Source organism: Triticum aestivum, chromosome 6D, assembly GCF_018294505.1.
Source record: "Triticum aestivum cultivar Chinese Spring chromosome 6D, IWGSC CS RefSeq v2.1, whole genome shotgun sequence".
In the NCBI taxonomy this organism is placed as follows: domain Eukaryota; kingdom Viridiplantae; phylum Streptophyta; class Magnoliopsida; order Poales; family Poaceae; genus Triticum; species Triticum aestivum.
This window is the reverse complement of record NC_057811.1, coordinates 71,036,102-71,050,275: the sequence shown is the minus strand read 5'-3', so window position 1 is coordinate 71,050,275 and position 14,174 is coordinate 71,036,102. Positions and strand designations below refer to the sequence as shown.

The following is a 14,174-nucleotide window of genomic DNA, read 5'->3' as shown; positions in this document are numbered from 1 at the left end:
TATAAGAACGTGTTCTTATATTATGGGACGGAGGGAGTACTTATTTTTCGAGTAGTAGACATTGCCCACACCTTAGATTTTTAAAGACAATTGTGCCAGTAAGTTGCTTCATCTGGTTCGAGACCTGCCTGTGTGGCTTCGCTAAAGCCATGGCAAATGGGCCAGCAAAATTTAGCCTGCGAGCGGTTTCTTTTTGTCTCTTCGGTTTTCTAGTCGCTTTTCACCCAGAAAACGGTTGTTGTTTTTAGGAGCTAGATATCTTTTAAAACCTATTAATAGTAGGAAAATATATTTTAGAAAATTCTTCAGTATGTTTATTATAAAAATAGTTCAATGTATATTAAAAAAATGTTAAATGTGTATTAAAAATGTTGATCATATAACTAAAAAATATATAGTATATTAAAGTATTAAATTTATGCAAAACTGTTCATTGTATATTGAAAACGTTTAGTTGTATTTAAAAATGTTCACTATATACGAAAATAGCTCAGTGTGTATTTAAAAAAATGTTCGTCATATATTGGAAAAATCATATATTAAAAGTATTCAATATATATATATGTTCATAATATATTAAAAAATGTTTAGTATGTATTTAAAAAATGTTCACTGTATACTATAAGAAACGTTCCCAGGAGCACCGCTCGTACCTGTAGGCAAAGACGTAGCTGGGCCCTAGGCAACCCAGGCCACGGCCCGGGACGTGTAAAAACATACCAACAATATTTTAGAGGGTATGACTTTCAGTCCGGGGCGCAGCCCAGTAGTTTGCCCTCTGCCTGGGCCCTGGCAGCCAGCCCACGAACTAAACGTCGATCTCTCTCTATCTGGACGTTTGTAGCGACTGAGCGGAACGACCCCTCAAAAAAAAAAAAAAAAAGACCGAGCGGAACGAGACACCTGCCCGACTGCCGCCGTTCGTCCAGCCGTCGCCGCCGCCCGTCCGCCCGACAATCCGGCTCGGCGCTCGTCCGGCGACCGCACCCTCCCACTCATCCAGTAGCCGCGGCGCTGCCTTTAGTACAGGAGGGGCGCCCCTGCCGAGCGGTGAAACCCCACCCTGCCCAAATCCGTCGCCAAGCCACCGGCGTCCCCGATGGAGGCATTTCCGCCGCCTCCGCTTCCTCCGCTGCCCGCGAATGTCTCCTCCGCTCCGCCGCCGCCGCCGTCGCCTCTGCATCAGCAGGCTGGGTATGCTCCTGCGCCGGCAACGCTCCTGGTGCGGCACCTCCCAGAGGCGATCACTCAGGACATGCTCTCCGGGCTCTTCTCCCGCCACGGCGCCACATCCTTTCGCCCCTGCGGTGGAAAGTACTCACCTCCTCCCTGTCTGTCACTCCTGCTTTCTTTGGTTCTACTACTCTATAAGTTAACTGTTTTGATAAGTTGTGATTTGGCTAGCAGAGTTATTTATGCATACTTATCCCAAAAGAAGTTCTTTGGGTATACTGAGATTTGTCTGCTCGCCTAGGTAATATATATGGTATATTTTTTACTGAAACTATTTTCATCATGACACTGACAGGTTGAGGAACTGCGCGTTTGTGGATTTTAGGGACGAGATGGCGGCCAATCAGGCGCAGTCTCAGTTGAACAGGTTCATTTCCTCAAGCATACGCTCTGCTTGATTGCTTGTACATTTTCTTTGTCTGAATTAGCTACTAATTATGAATTGTCTCAGTGATCTTAATTTTGTGAATATCTGTCCTTCGTTAATTTTCTTGCTAAGGGCTGGTTTTGGCAGGTTGAGGCTCCTTGGGAAAGTACTGATACTCGAGAGAGCAAACCAGCCAAATGCCAAGAATGCGAGCGAGAAGGCTCGGGAGCAATTAGCTCGCGGGATGCCTCAAGTGCCAAGTATGAATTCCCAAAATCAAAAGAGTTCCACATCAACTCCCGAACCGATCGCTTCTAGGCTTGGTGTGGACTATCCATTTCCTCCTCATCTTGAGTATGTTATCACCATCATCGTTGTTTCACTCATTATCTTCCAAAACATCTTCCTTTTCTTGTGATCGCTTAAGCCATTTCATGTAGCTAACTGATATGTTGTGTCTTATTAGAAATGAAGCTACATTGTTGGCTGCAAAATATCATTTAGTAACTGAAGATGCGAACTTCTATCTGCAACTTCACCTTTGTTTTTGTAGTACTTCTCTTTTCTAAAATGTAAGGCATTCACACATTCAAACATTTAGTTTGACCAAGAAAAGGGTTTACCCAGTGCTGAAAGCTCCCACACGAGGTAGTTTGACCAAGAGCTAGACCGATAATATGTTAGTTCTGTGACACAAAAATGATATCGTTGAATTCCTAATGGTATCTCCTTCATGTCACATAACCCACATTTTATTGGTCTAATTGTTGGTCAAATTTTCATTTGGAATTTGTGGGCACCTTATATCAAGAAGCAGGGAGTACAATAGTACATTGTATCTCTAATTGAAAAGCTGCCTTCTTTTTCCTGTTTCAATAAAATGCTTGTCTGTATGCGAAGTTAGTAGCTCAATTTACCAGTACTGGATTTATGACCTTTATACAGGCTGTTAATAGTGCAAGTGTTTATGGCCAATTTGCTTATATTATCCAATTGGAAGTAAGGAAATCAATCTAGCAAACCACTTCCAAACTATGAAGTTTTATATCCTGACTGAGATGCAATTCTGACTTCTGAGACTCCATACTCCATAGTTCTGCAATGTTTCATAGTTTTCCAACGAGACCAACCAAGTCTGATTCATGCTGGCAGTCCTAATCCGCCATCTTACTTGACAATGTGGATCATGCTCTTTATTTGTTTTTAGGTATGCATATCCACCACCAGACGGAAACATATTGAACAATATTGTCAACTCTCTCATTGCCGTTCCCCGATTTTATAATCAGGTTTATTAGAATTTCAGCCTCGTGAACTACTGATACAATTTGCAAGGCATTACTTTGGGCATTCAGCATGAGCAAATGTATTAGATTGATGTATTTCTGTAACAGGTGTTGCATTTGATGAACAAGATGAACCTTCCAGCTCCATTTCGGATGGCATTGCCTACTCCACCTCTACCATCACAAGGGCCTCTTCCTCCTCCCCCTCCACCGCAGCCTTCTATGACAGAGAAACTTCACTTGGCTGATTTGTCTAGTGATGAGTCTGAGATGGAGTCTTCTGATGTTCGTGCCACTACTTGTGTTTGTATCTTTCAGTTTGTAGTATCTTTGCCAAAAGTTTATGCACACTTTATATATTACAGGAAGATGTTGATAAAAGGGAAGTCAAGCGCGCAAAGCATGAAGCTATTGTTGGTCCTGCAGTTGATAGAAGTGTCGCTCATGAATCGGTCGGGGTGAAACCAGTTGCATTAGTTCCCAATGAGCTTCAAGTAATAAAAAAGAAAAACCCAGTACTGCAGGTGAAGCATTTTTTCTCAAAACTCAAAAGTGAAGCATTCTTTCCCAGAACTCAAAAGTTGAATTACCTTTTCATTCTCTAATGCAATGGTTCTATGCAGATAAAAATTGTCCCTAAGGCTGCTTATAAGGAACTTGCTGATCGGAGTATTATCGACAGGGAATTGGCCTCTAGAGATGAACAACTTGAAGAAAAACATTTTGCCACACCTCAGGAAATAGAGAAAGAGAAATTACCGACAGAGGAGATTTTGTCCCTTCCCATGTTCAAGGTAGATGAATTCAGTATTTTGTGTCATTTGCAGAGACATTGTGATTACTTGTTGGTCAGCCTGAACATCTCGAGGTTTTAGTGATATTACCTTTTAACTTGAAGATGATTATAACCAATACACAGTATATGTATTATCATCTGTTGTTCACTTTATTTGGTCCTTTTTATCTGGACGATGAGATGCTAATAATTGGCAGAACGATTCCTATTAGCAGATTTTAGATGTAGATTCATAAGCTGGTGCTGCTAGATGCTATGTAGTGGGGTCTATTATGTCACTATGACAATGATCAGAATAGACATCATCATTCGGCCTTCCTTTTTTTTATACGAAAAACAATGGGCAAATGCTGATTTTTCGCAAGTAAATATTACAAAATTTCCCTTCTGTTTATTGAAATAACATAGTACAATCTAATTATGTTTTGATGCCTTGCTGGCACATGCTTGTCTGTTTTGCAGAATTACACTCCAGGGAATCCTGCCAGTGTATTATATATTAAGAACTTGGTAAAGGATGTTGTTCATGATGACTTCTACTATGTCTTTGGTATGACCCAGGGAGGCTGAGTACTGTGTTTCTTGAAATGTTTGTATAGGAATTCTGCACATTTTAGTGCGTTCTCATTTCCTCACATTTTTTCAAACTGCTCTTAACAGGATCTGTGTTTGAAAGCTTGGACGCTGCAAGATCTGGCTTAAGTATAAAGTTAATGCAGGTTAGATGTGTACACATGTTTTGCTTGTGCCATGATTATGATAAAAAAAGGAACCTATTCAAAAATTAATATCCCAATTATGTTCCTTGCTCCTGTATCTGTGGATCATGGCGAACATTATCGAGAAAGCTGACGTTTGTTTTTGGACCACATTAAAAAGTCTGCCACCATTTTGTTTCATTTTGCTAGTGCATCGTTCTGTTTCTGAAATTTTCTGTTCTTGCTCCAGGAAGGTCGAATGCGGGGCCAAGCTTTTGTGACGTTTCCATCCGTTGAACATGCTCAACGCGCACTGGTTAGTGACTGCCGATTTTACCCATCAGTTTGTAGTATTGCACAAGAAAGCTAATTTATTGAAATACGGTAGAAACCCCATCAGCATACCCTCAGATCAAAAGCTGCTCACTGTACCCAGCACTAGCAGACTTTGTCTGCAGTAGCAAAGTTATTAAGACCAAAAGGGAAAACATCTAACGCCCGTTTTTTGTCAAGAAATAAGTTCTTTACAATTGGAGTTTCTTTTTTGATTCCTTATTCAGTCCTTGAGAAGCAGGGGTGCTAAAGAATAACACCATTTCTGATTTTGCAGAATTTAGCGCATGGTTACGCGTTCAAAGGCAAGCCGATGATCATTCAGTTTGGTAGGAACCCTGGTGCTAGCAAAGCTTCCTAGGAGGTTGCATTCTTTCCGATTCTGATTTTCTGTAAAGCTGTTAGAGTTAAGCAACCAAGATTGTGGGTATTTTGTGCTGGTGCCCATGAATTGTTAAATTCCGTGTGGAATATAACGGCACTTATCGTGTTGCTAGAATTTTAGGTAAGCAACAGCATTGGTTACTTCGGTCGGTTACCATATCTGATGTACCGCATCTCTCCATGAGAACAAATTCTGTACCATTCTACGGTTTTTTTTTCTTCAAATTATTATTTTTATATTTCATGAAATCTCAGATCAATAACACTGTGGGACGATTTGGAGGAGAGGGGGAAATGAGGATGAGAACGATTTGGAGCGCCCTTTATGGCCATAGAGGGTCGGATGACAACTCTGTTAGAGTGACCTTTTCGACAAATATCGAGGGTTGGAGTAGAGCCCACATATTCAGGTCTGTTCTTATCCTCATTTCCCCCTCTCCTCCAAATCTTCCTCGGCAAGACTCCTCGAACTGTCCAACACACGCGCAATCCTCAAACCCTAGCTCCTCCGATCCAAACACCTCCTGGTCCCTCGGTCCATCCGCCATGGCATCGCCCGCCGGTGACAGCCACCTCTTCGCCGGCGTCCACTTCCTCCTCATCGGTTTCGACTGCGTCTCCATGTCCCAGGTGCGCGCGGCTTTGCCTCCCCACTCTCCCACTTCGCCACGCGAATCTAACTCTTGCATCTTGGATACTAACTTCCGGTGGTGCGTTCCTGTAGTACCGGTCGAAGTTGGTGCAGAGCGGCGGCACCGACGCCATGCAATTTGGCGGCGGCTGGACCCACATCGTCGTGCGCGGCCTTGTCAACGTGAGTCTGGCTTTACGGATCTGCGCTCATTGATACTTTCGGTCGCTTTCTTGCGGATATGGTACTGATATTGGCTCTGTGCAGGTTGACCCGGTCTGCGCGGTGGCGCGGGCGCAAGGGAATAAGGTTGTCAGCGAGATGTGGGTGGATGATAGCTTGGATCAGGGTTGCCGATGCTGATAAAGTCCGTTTCTGTGCTAATTGTCTACTTCTCCTATATTTGCGTACCATGCCACAAACTTTCTCAGTTGTTGCTACTCTTGTCGCAGTAATGTAGTTACTTTTGTGGCCACAGTTCTGCCACTGCTCGAGTTTCCTGAAGCAGCAATATTTGTTTCTTTTGCCAGGTTATTTATTGGCCAGCCAGAGATTTGAAGGGAATACCTGGTAGTGGCTCACTGCAGATTTGCTTGACGGGGTACCAAATGAAGGACCGCAAAGATATAATGTTAACTGCTTGCCATTTGTATCCTCATATCTCCTAGTCAAAACTCTGAAACATGGCAACCTTTAGTTAATTCTTCAAACATAACATATATAGTGAAGTTTTGGTCACATTGTGCAGTGATTTTCTTTGACTTTTATAATTTCCATTCTAAACCTCCCTTTTGCCTTCCTACCATTATGGTTGTTTATCAATTGCAGACCAATTTAAGTGAAAGTTTATAGAGCACGTAACACTGAGCGCATGTGTTTCAGAAGTGAATACTGTCCTCTTTCCCCTTCGTCGGGTCAGCTCAGCCCCAAAGAACTGCATCCCACTTATGAGTAACTATAGTAATGCACATGTTATCATTCTGATTTCTTTGCAGTATTCAAGGAGTTCAGTGACTGCTTTAGATGGTGAAATTTTTGCCACTACTGAATTCATTTAACCGAAGTCCAAAACATATAAACCTATGACTTCTTCTCTGTAGCTGATAGTTCCTATTTGTTCTGTACCTATTATATGGGTTTCACATATCTAGTCTTGATGATAATTTTGTTCACTTGTCCTTTTGTGGATGCCTGAGCACCTTCATTTTGGGAATTCGTCAGCAGATACTTGAGATGTAGTTGAGTTATTGGATTTTGTGGTTTACTGGTTATATATCTTGACTTATAATGTACTGTGTTCCTTTTCGTTCTTAATGCTGAAAATGGCACAATTCTCCAAACCTTTGTTAGCACCCTCAGTCACTCATCTTGTTTGCTATAAATTTGAAGGTTTGTTGCTTTTAGCAGACAGTCAGTGCCATAAGTATGCATGGATAGTTCATTTTCGTTTTGTTGTTTTTCCCTCCACGGTTCTTCATTGCTGTTTCTTTGTAGTAGTGAGCATGCATTTGCAAGCGCTGACATAATTTTTTTATTTCCTACTGTTATTGGTAGCTCTTTGTTTTAGATGTGATGTTAGTTTTGTTGCTAAGAATTAACTCTATGGACGAGTGAGAATTTTATGCCCAAATTGGCATTTTGGCGTCAGTGACATTTTTTCCTCATGTTTGTTATCAGATTAGGATTTTGGTGAACTAGTTCGTGTATAAAAGTCGTATGATATCTTGAGTTTAAAACTTAAATGAGCAATATATTAAAAATAATCTCAGCCACTTGGCTTCACGTTTTAGGCTAGAGGGAACCAAGACGTAAGTGGCAATGTTGAAGTAAGAATCTTTGATGTCATTTGGTGGTTGAACACATAGATGGCATTTTTTAGTGCGAGTCTTTGCTTTTCTTGTCTTTATGTGAGACAGATAAAAAGTTATCTCATGATCATAGACAGCCTTTGGTATGAGTGATGTAAAAAATGGGATGTGTTTTTGCTCCTGATCTTTTACCTTTTTTCCAGTTATTTTTTGGGCCTTTCTAGTTTGAACTGCTGGTTTCTGATAATACAAGTCGGAGAGAAAATTCTCTTTATGGAAAGAGAGTGTTGGTGCACAATGATGAACATATGAGAAGTTGCAAGATTTGGTAAAAAATGCGTTGCGTATCTTGTGAAAAAATCGTTACTCTTTGCATAGTCTAGAAAAGCCTCTGGTGAAAATAGGCTTCTAGGCAACTTAAAATAATCCACAACATGCCTATAGAATGTATGTTTCGGAAATTCCTATGTGCGTGTATATGTCATGATGCTCGAAAGTTTTTGTATATGCTCCTTAAATGCAACATCACAGTTCTTCAAATGAACTAGGTGAGAAGTACAAGTGTGCGGAAAGGTTGGGCATCAAGATTGTTAATCACCGGTGGTTGGAGGATTGGTATCACACAACAGCTTTTGTTTATAATATAAGCTCACATATTAAATATCATTATATTGCTGATTTTTCCTTTATTTTTATTCTACAGCTTAAAGTCATGGAAAATCCTACCAGAAGATGATTATAGCGAGAGGCAAGTAAATGTACATTTGCACGCTTCTTTCGATTTGTCTTTTCCACCTGTGTTGTATCCATGTTCTGATTAAATTGTCTCCCTATAGTGCTTACTAGCTGTGGTTGGCTAATCTATTACTACTGAGTATCCCAAAATCTAATCCTGGCTATTCATTTCATTCAGTGGCTGGGAACTAGAGATAGTGGAGGCGCAAGCCAAGGAACGCCTCAACTTCCCGATTCGGGATCGCCAAGTTCGCAAATGGGAAGTATGCCGTGAATAAAGCAAAGAAAAGAAGCAGCAAGGTGCTCGCCGCAGCCCTGGCACTCCTAAAGCGCGCCCATCCGGAGGTGGGCACCGACTTCTTGGCGTGCCATGATCTTCCTCCCGACATCCAGGACCAGACCGCCAAGTACGCCAAGGTCGCAAGAGCCTTTGTTGCCTCGTGCTTTAGCAAGCTCGAAGCAGACGAAGCCTGATGAACAACTTTAAAGATGGACCTTGTTTGTAGATACAGCCTGAACTTCTTGTGTTAGAATAAAGGTTATGAAATCTTCAGAGAAAACCGGTGAAAAGAAGTCAAGGGCCGTCACCTGTCGTAGCGTTCTGTCCCTGCCCCTGCCTTTCATCGGTGAAATGTATTCCAGAAAGCTTTCAGAAATGACCTGGTATCTTTCGCTCATTGCAACCGGGAGGCACAAAAAGTGGCGTAACTTATGATTCAAATTCTCCTATGTATTGGGATGGGATGATGATCCTTCTAGTATTATCCTAGCTTATATTGTGGACAATGTAACATTTGAATTAATTAAGTGGCTGAAGATTAAATGGCATTCCTAAAAGAACTCCTCTGGTGGATGGCGTCTCTTCTCGCCCTTTTGCTTCCCCTACCAAGTTAATTTCTCAAAACCAACATATTTGTGACAAGGGTAATAGACAACCACCACTTGTACACAAAAATAGCATTCATAAAAAATTCAATAATATTTTCACAAAAGTCTGGTCATAATTGTATAAACCAAAAGTCTTATGTCTATAAGCAGAAGGTCCAAGGATACATGTAAAAGTTTTTTTCCCTTAATCTCTAGGATACACTTGTATTCCAAAAAATCTGTATGCCATTAACATAACAAAAGATGTGTATGGTTAGATAATATTTCTAACATTTAGGGATAGTGATCTTTCTTGTTTTTATTTTATTTTTTTCATAATATACCCTATTGTAGCGCGGAGCTGACTTGTTCGGTGCTGCTCCGACCGCTTCAAGAGCGGAGCTGCGGTCCTGTCTGAAGTCTCTTCTCTGAAACTAATCATGAACATGCCAGAAGAAGCGCGGGAGTGGTGTGTCCATGGTGGAGCGCCGGCTGCACGCCATCGCCGATGATGAGGTCGACCTTAGGGCCGGCATCTACAGGTGCCTGCTAGTAGTGGCGGAAGCAAGAACGCCTTCGCCACTGTCAGCCTCAAGGAGTTCATCTTCTCCTCCACTCACTCATGACTTCTTCATTGTTCCATTTATTAAGCAAACAGAGAACGGAATGAATTTTCAGGTGAATCAATGCCTTTCATGCATAGAGGCATGAATAATGTACTCGACCAATTTTATGCAAACCAACACCGTCTCAATTCTTGCCTTTCTTTGATTTTTAAAAGAGATTTTAGTTTTGCCCTCTCATTGCAGAGGTTCCATCAGCAATGGAGATTCATGTGTTGAAACAATAAAATAAACATGGCTCCAGATCCAAAAATATTTTAACATGGCTCCTGATACTTAAATACCACTAATTTTAACTAGAAGTCAGTTAGCTGGACTTGTTCTTGTTCTTCCTACTGGTCTTATACTTGCCGCTGAGTACACCATATCCCTTCCATGGAAGGGGTTTAAACAAACTAGTAATAGTTGTAAGTAGAGGTCATCAACTAGACTACATTAATTTCTTTGATTGATTACAATGCTACCATGTGTCGCTAGGATTGATCCACCAAATCCAAGATTTTGTGCTCACCAAGTAACACAAGACATAAGATGGAAAATATTGTTGCTTCTTTCCGCATAATTAGTGCTACAAGTCTGATCATACATTAGCAGATATGAAACTAGTACAATCTAGGGGTACATAAAGACTTCAGATATGCCATCAACCTAAGTTACTCATCACCACACAGTTAAAGCTGACTGGAGAGCTTTACAGGCCGGATACCCATATGCACGTCATCCGCCTTGGAAGAGTAGAGCGAAGACCAGACAATGGTGCCCTCTAGTTCATAGGAACAAGCTGTCACAACGAAGGTCTGGCAGCCACAGTTTGTGGGGTCAACACTGGTGGTAGCATTCTTACCATCACGAGAGACTGTGTTGATTGATAGAGGAAGCCACAGGGGTGCAGCCACAACCCGACGCTGCAATCTAATAAGCCCACCTTCACCAACCAAACTACTGCCATCATAAAGAAGGACACCCTCAGCAATTCCAGAGATGCCAACAGTGATCTTGCCAAGGATTTCGCAGTGTTCCTTGTTGTCCTTGTCGAAGGGTCGCCACTGCCGAGCAACAGATCCATTCGGCCTTTTTATGATTGTCTTGATCCGACTAAGAGTAAACTTAAAGGTGGCTTCCACTGCTTCATGGACAGGTGCGTATGTCAAGTCGACTGAGCACAATGGGCCGGTAACCCTGCTTCTAATCACTTTGGAGTAAGAGGTAGCTACCTTGTCCTCTAGGCAACAATTGGCGATCTCAATGTCCCTTTCTGAATCCAAACTCCTAATCTTCAAGTCAAGCTCAATGTGAAGGGCACTGTGCAAAACGATTCCTCGAGACGGACCGGTTAGGGACAAGAATGCACCCTACAAGGCAATAAAGCACATCAGGCCGGCTGCTTTGTATATGTAGTGCATACAAAAACAAGGTAACAAACTATAAGAATGAACTTGCCACAAGACTGCTCATCATCGTGGTAAGACGACACAGATGCCTACCTAACTATCCACTGAGTAACAAGTACAATTCGTAAGGACAATAGAATATGCTTCGAGTTGAAGTTGTATAACAGTGGTATATTAACACCATGTGATCGCAAGCCCTGGTTTACTTGATGTACAATTTGATATAGCTCTGTGATCGGGTAGATAGTGAGGTAGACAGGCAAAGAGCACTAACGCTTCAGCAGTAAAAAAAGTACTACTACTGTTTACGGTGTAAATGATTTTAGGTATACATGGCAGTTGAGCATTCATCAGCAAGGTTGGATTAGGCGCTAGACGCTCAGCGAGCATTTTGCCTCCGCTCTGCCCTTTTTTTTTTACGAAATCGCATGCTTAAGCGCTAGGCGATAGGGCTCCGCTCAGCACGATTAAGCGAGCGCCTAGGAACAATCAACATATCAATGTTCATCAGGCATAAAAAAATCAAAAGATTCTGTGAGAAAAACTGCAAGTGATGAATGCTGAAAACAGGAACAAAAAACAATACTCCCTACGATCCATATTAACTGACGCTGGTCTAGTACAAAGTTGTACCAATTTGTAGTACTTTGCTGGCCAATAATTCAGAAAGTTGACATCTTTATCTTCAATTTCCCTCACGTGGGTGGCAGCTGTTTTACCTGGGCGTCGTTAATCTTCTGGCAGTTGTCACGAACGCGACGGAAGAGGAACACACGCTTGGCATCAATGTCGTCCCTGACCGAAACGTGGCCATAAACGTCGATTGGGAACTGAACCGAGCACTTGATCAACTTGACGGCGAGCACGTTCAAGGAAGTATAGAGCTCCGGTCCACCGATTCCATTGTGCAGGTTCCGCATCGGCGACTTGGTAGTTGCAAGCCGACTAAAGAAGGTAAATTGCAGGCCAAAACAATGGGGAATCGCGAAATAAAAAAAAGGCACGACGAGAGGAAAACGAGGAGCGCGCTAGAAGGGGACGGACTTTTCCTGTCGCCGCGATTTGGATACTCGGAGCTTTTGAGGCTCTCGAGATACTTCAGCCGAAGCTCCATCTGCTGCTCCTTGTGCTTCGCTATGACCTTCTCAATCCCCCACTCGCCCTCTGCTCTCCTCCTCGCCCTCTGCTCCTTCGCCTCCGCAGCAGCAAGATCCTCCTCATCTTCTGTGTAAGAGCCGAAAAGGAAATCCTCCTCTTCCGACGCCATCCCGCCGCCGCCGCCGCCGTAACCTAGGACCAGTCTAGCTCTCCGGGGCTTTGGATCTAGCTTTTCTTTTTGAGACAAAGCTAGGTGTCTGAAGCACGAGTCCAGTCCAAGTCCAAGTCCAGCACGAGACCAGCACGAGTCCAAGTCCAATCGAGACCAGTCTAGCTCTCCGCTGCAATGAAGTTACTGTGATCATCCTGAGCCACAGCAGCACATACCCTGCCAATGTTTGTGCATAAAATGATGCGTCAACATTGGTTTTTAACATACCCCGCATTTGGTTTCTACACACATGCTCAGATTTCCTGATCTAGGTTGGTTCATTGTATAGCTCCGGATAAAGTTTGTAGCTAGAACTCACATTGTTATCGCTATTCTCTCTGAGTTCTAGACGGTTCCACGTTTTGCTCCTTGCCGTCTCTGCCACCAAATATACCACATAGCTACAAGAATCCGCTTCACTACTGGTAGTTCATGCATCACCAAACGTAGTTGGAGAAGAGCTTTCGGGTTGATAGAGCCCGAGTGGTCCTCAGCCACTGCATGATGGATTGCATCAACTAGAGTTAGTTTGGTCCATATCTCATTCGCTCGAGCACTAGTGAATAGGCAATGTTGGATATCCTCCAATTCAATCTTACAAAATGGGCATTGGGGGTATAACAGGGATGTGTCGTCCAGCTAACACATCCAGACATGGTAACATGCCCTTCAAAACCTTCCATCCAAAGTGTTTTATTTTTCCAGGAATCCTTAGCTGCCACAAATCTTTCCAGACTTTATTTATATGAGACTTACCAGGGCTATCTGCTCTAGAAAAGTGGTGTCCAAACTGATGGTTGAACTCCATCTGATAGGTTCACCTAACTGAAAATGTTCGTGACTTAGTAAATTGTCAATCCACAAAATCTTCTAGAGCTTGGAGTGGGATTTGCATAATTCTATGAACATGAACCGGTGAGAACACAGTACGAATAAGCACCTCATCCCACTGTCTAGTGTGGGGATCGATAATTTCTTCCACCTTACATAGCTATGCCCCCCTTGGGTGATAATTCATCTCGTTTCACTTGATGGATGATACATCCATTTTGCATCATGTTTTCTTACTGTTATTTATGATGTTTTTATCCATAATAATGCTTTTTGGAGTAATTCTAATGCCTTTTCTCTCATAATTTGCAAGGAACCAACAAAGGGGGAGAATTCCGGCAGCTGGAAATCTGGACCTGGAAAAGCTACACCAGGCCACCTATTATGCACAACTCTAAACAAGCTGAAACTTCATGGAGATTTTTTATGGAATATTTAAGAAATACTGGAGCAAATAATTACCAGAGGGGGCCCACTAGATGGGCACAACCCACCTGGGCGCGCCAGGGAGCCCAAGCGCGCCCTGGTGGGTTGTGCTCACCCAGGCCCACCTCCGGTGCCCATCTTCTGGTATATAAGTCATTTTGACCTAGAAAAAAAATAAGGAGAGGACTTTCCGAACGAAGCGCCGCCGCCTCGAGGCGGAACTTGGGCAGGAGCACTTTTGCCCTCCGGCGGAGCGATTCCGCCGGGGGAACTTCTTTCTCAGAGGGGGAAATCATCGTCATCATCATCACCAACAACTCTCCCATCTTGGGGAGGGCAATCTCCATCAACATCTTCAACAACACTAACTCCTATCAAACCCTAGTTCATCTCTTGTGTTCAATCTTGTTACCGGAACTATAGATTGGTGCTTGTGGGTGACTAGTAGTGTTGATT

The 14,174-nt window shown here is 42.7% G+C and overlaps 1 protein-coding gene and 1 pseudogene across 2 annotated transcripts; one reads left to right on the top strand and one right to left on the bottom strand.

Annotated features, from left to right (window-relative positions):
• The first annotated feature begins 876 nt into the window (after positions 1–876).
• On the top strand, positions 877–8,979 carry LOC123143605 (U11/U12 small nuclear ribonucleoprotein 65 kDa protein-like; annotated as a pseudogene).
• A 1,321-nt stretch (positions 8,980–10,300) lies between these two features.
• LOC123141113 (uncharacterized) lies at positions 10,301–12,484 on the bottom strand. 2 transcript variants are annotated; one of them, XM_044560342.1, is made up of 3 exons: positions 12,197–12,484; positions 11,872–12,078; positions 10,301–11,113 (listed from the first exon to the last, which is right to left on the bottom strand). In XM_044560342.1, exons 2-3 carry the CDS (start codon positions 12,070–12,072, stop codon positions 10,433–10,435), a joined length of 882 nt encoding a protein of 293 aa, XP_044416277.1. In that variant the 5' UTR covers positions 12,073–12,078; positions 12,197–12,484; the 3' UTR covers positions 10,301–10,432. The 2 variants fall into 2 exon arrangements, with proteins under 2 accessions (XP_044416277.1, XP_044416278.1); XM_044560343.1 differs by lacking the exon at positions 11,872–12,078.
• Between the last annotated feature and the right edge of the window lie 1,690 nt (positions 12,485–14,174).

Excerpts from the sequence above, each read along its gene's own strand:
- LOC123141113 (XM_044560342.1), bottom strand. The coding sequence starts at position 12,072 with ATGCGGAACCTGCACAATGGAATCGGTGGACCGGAGCTCTATACTTCC. Across the intron at positions 11,114-11,871 it reads AGAAGATTAACGACGCCCAG|GGTGCATTCTTGTCCCTAAC; the intron begins GTAAAACAGCTG and ends ATTGCCTTGTAG.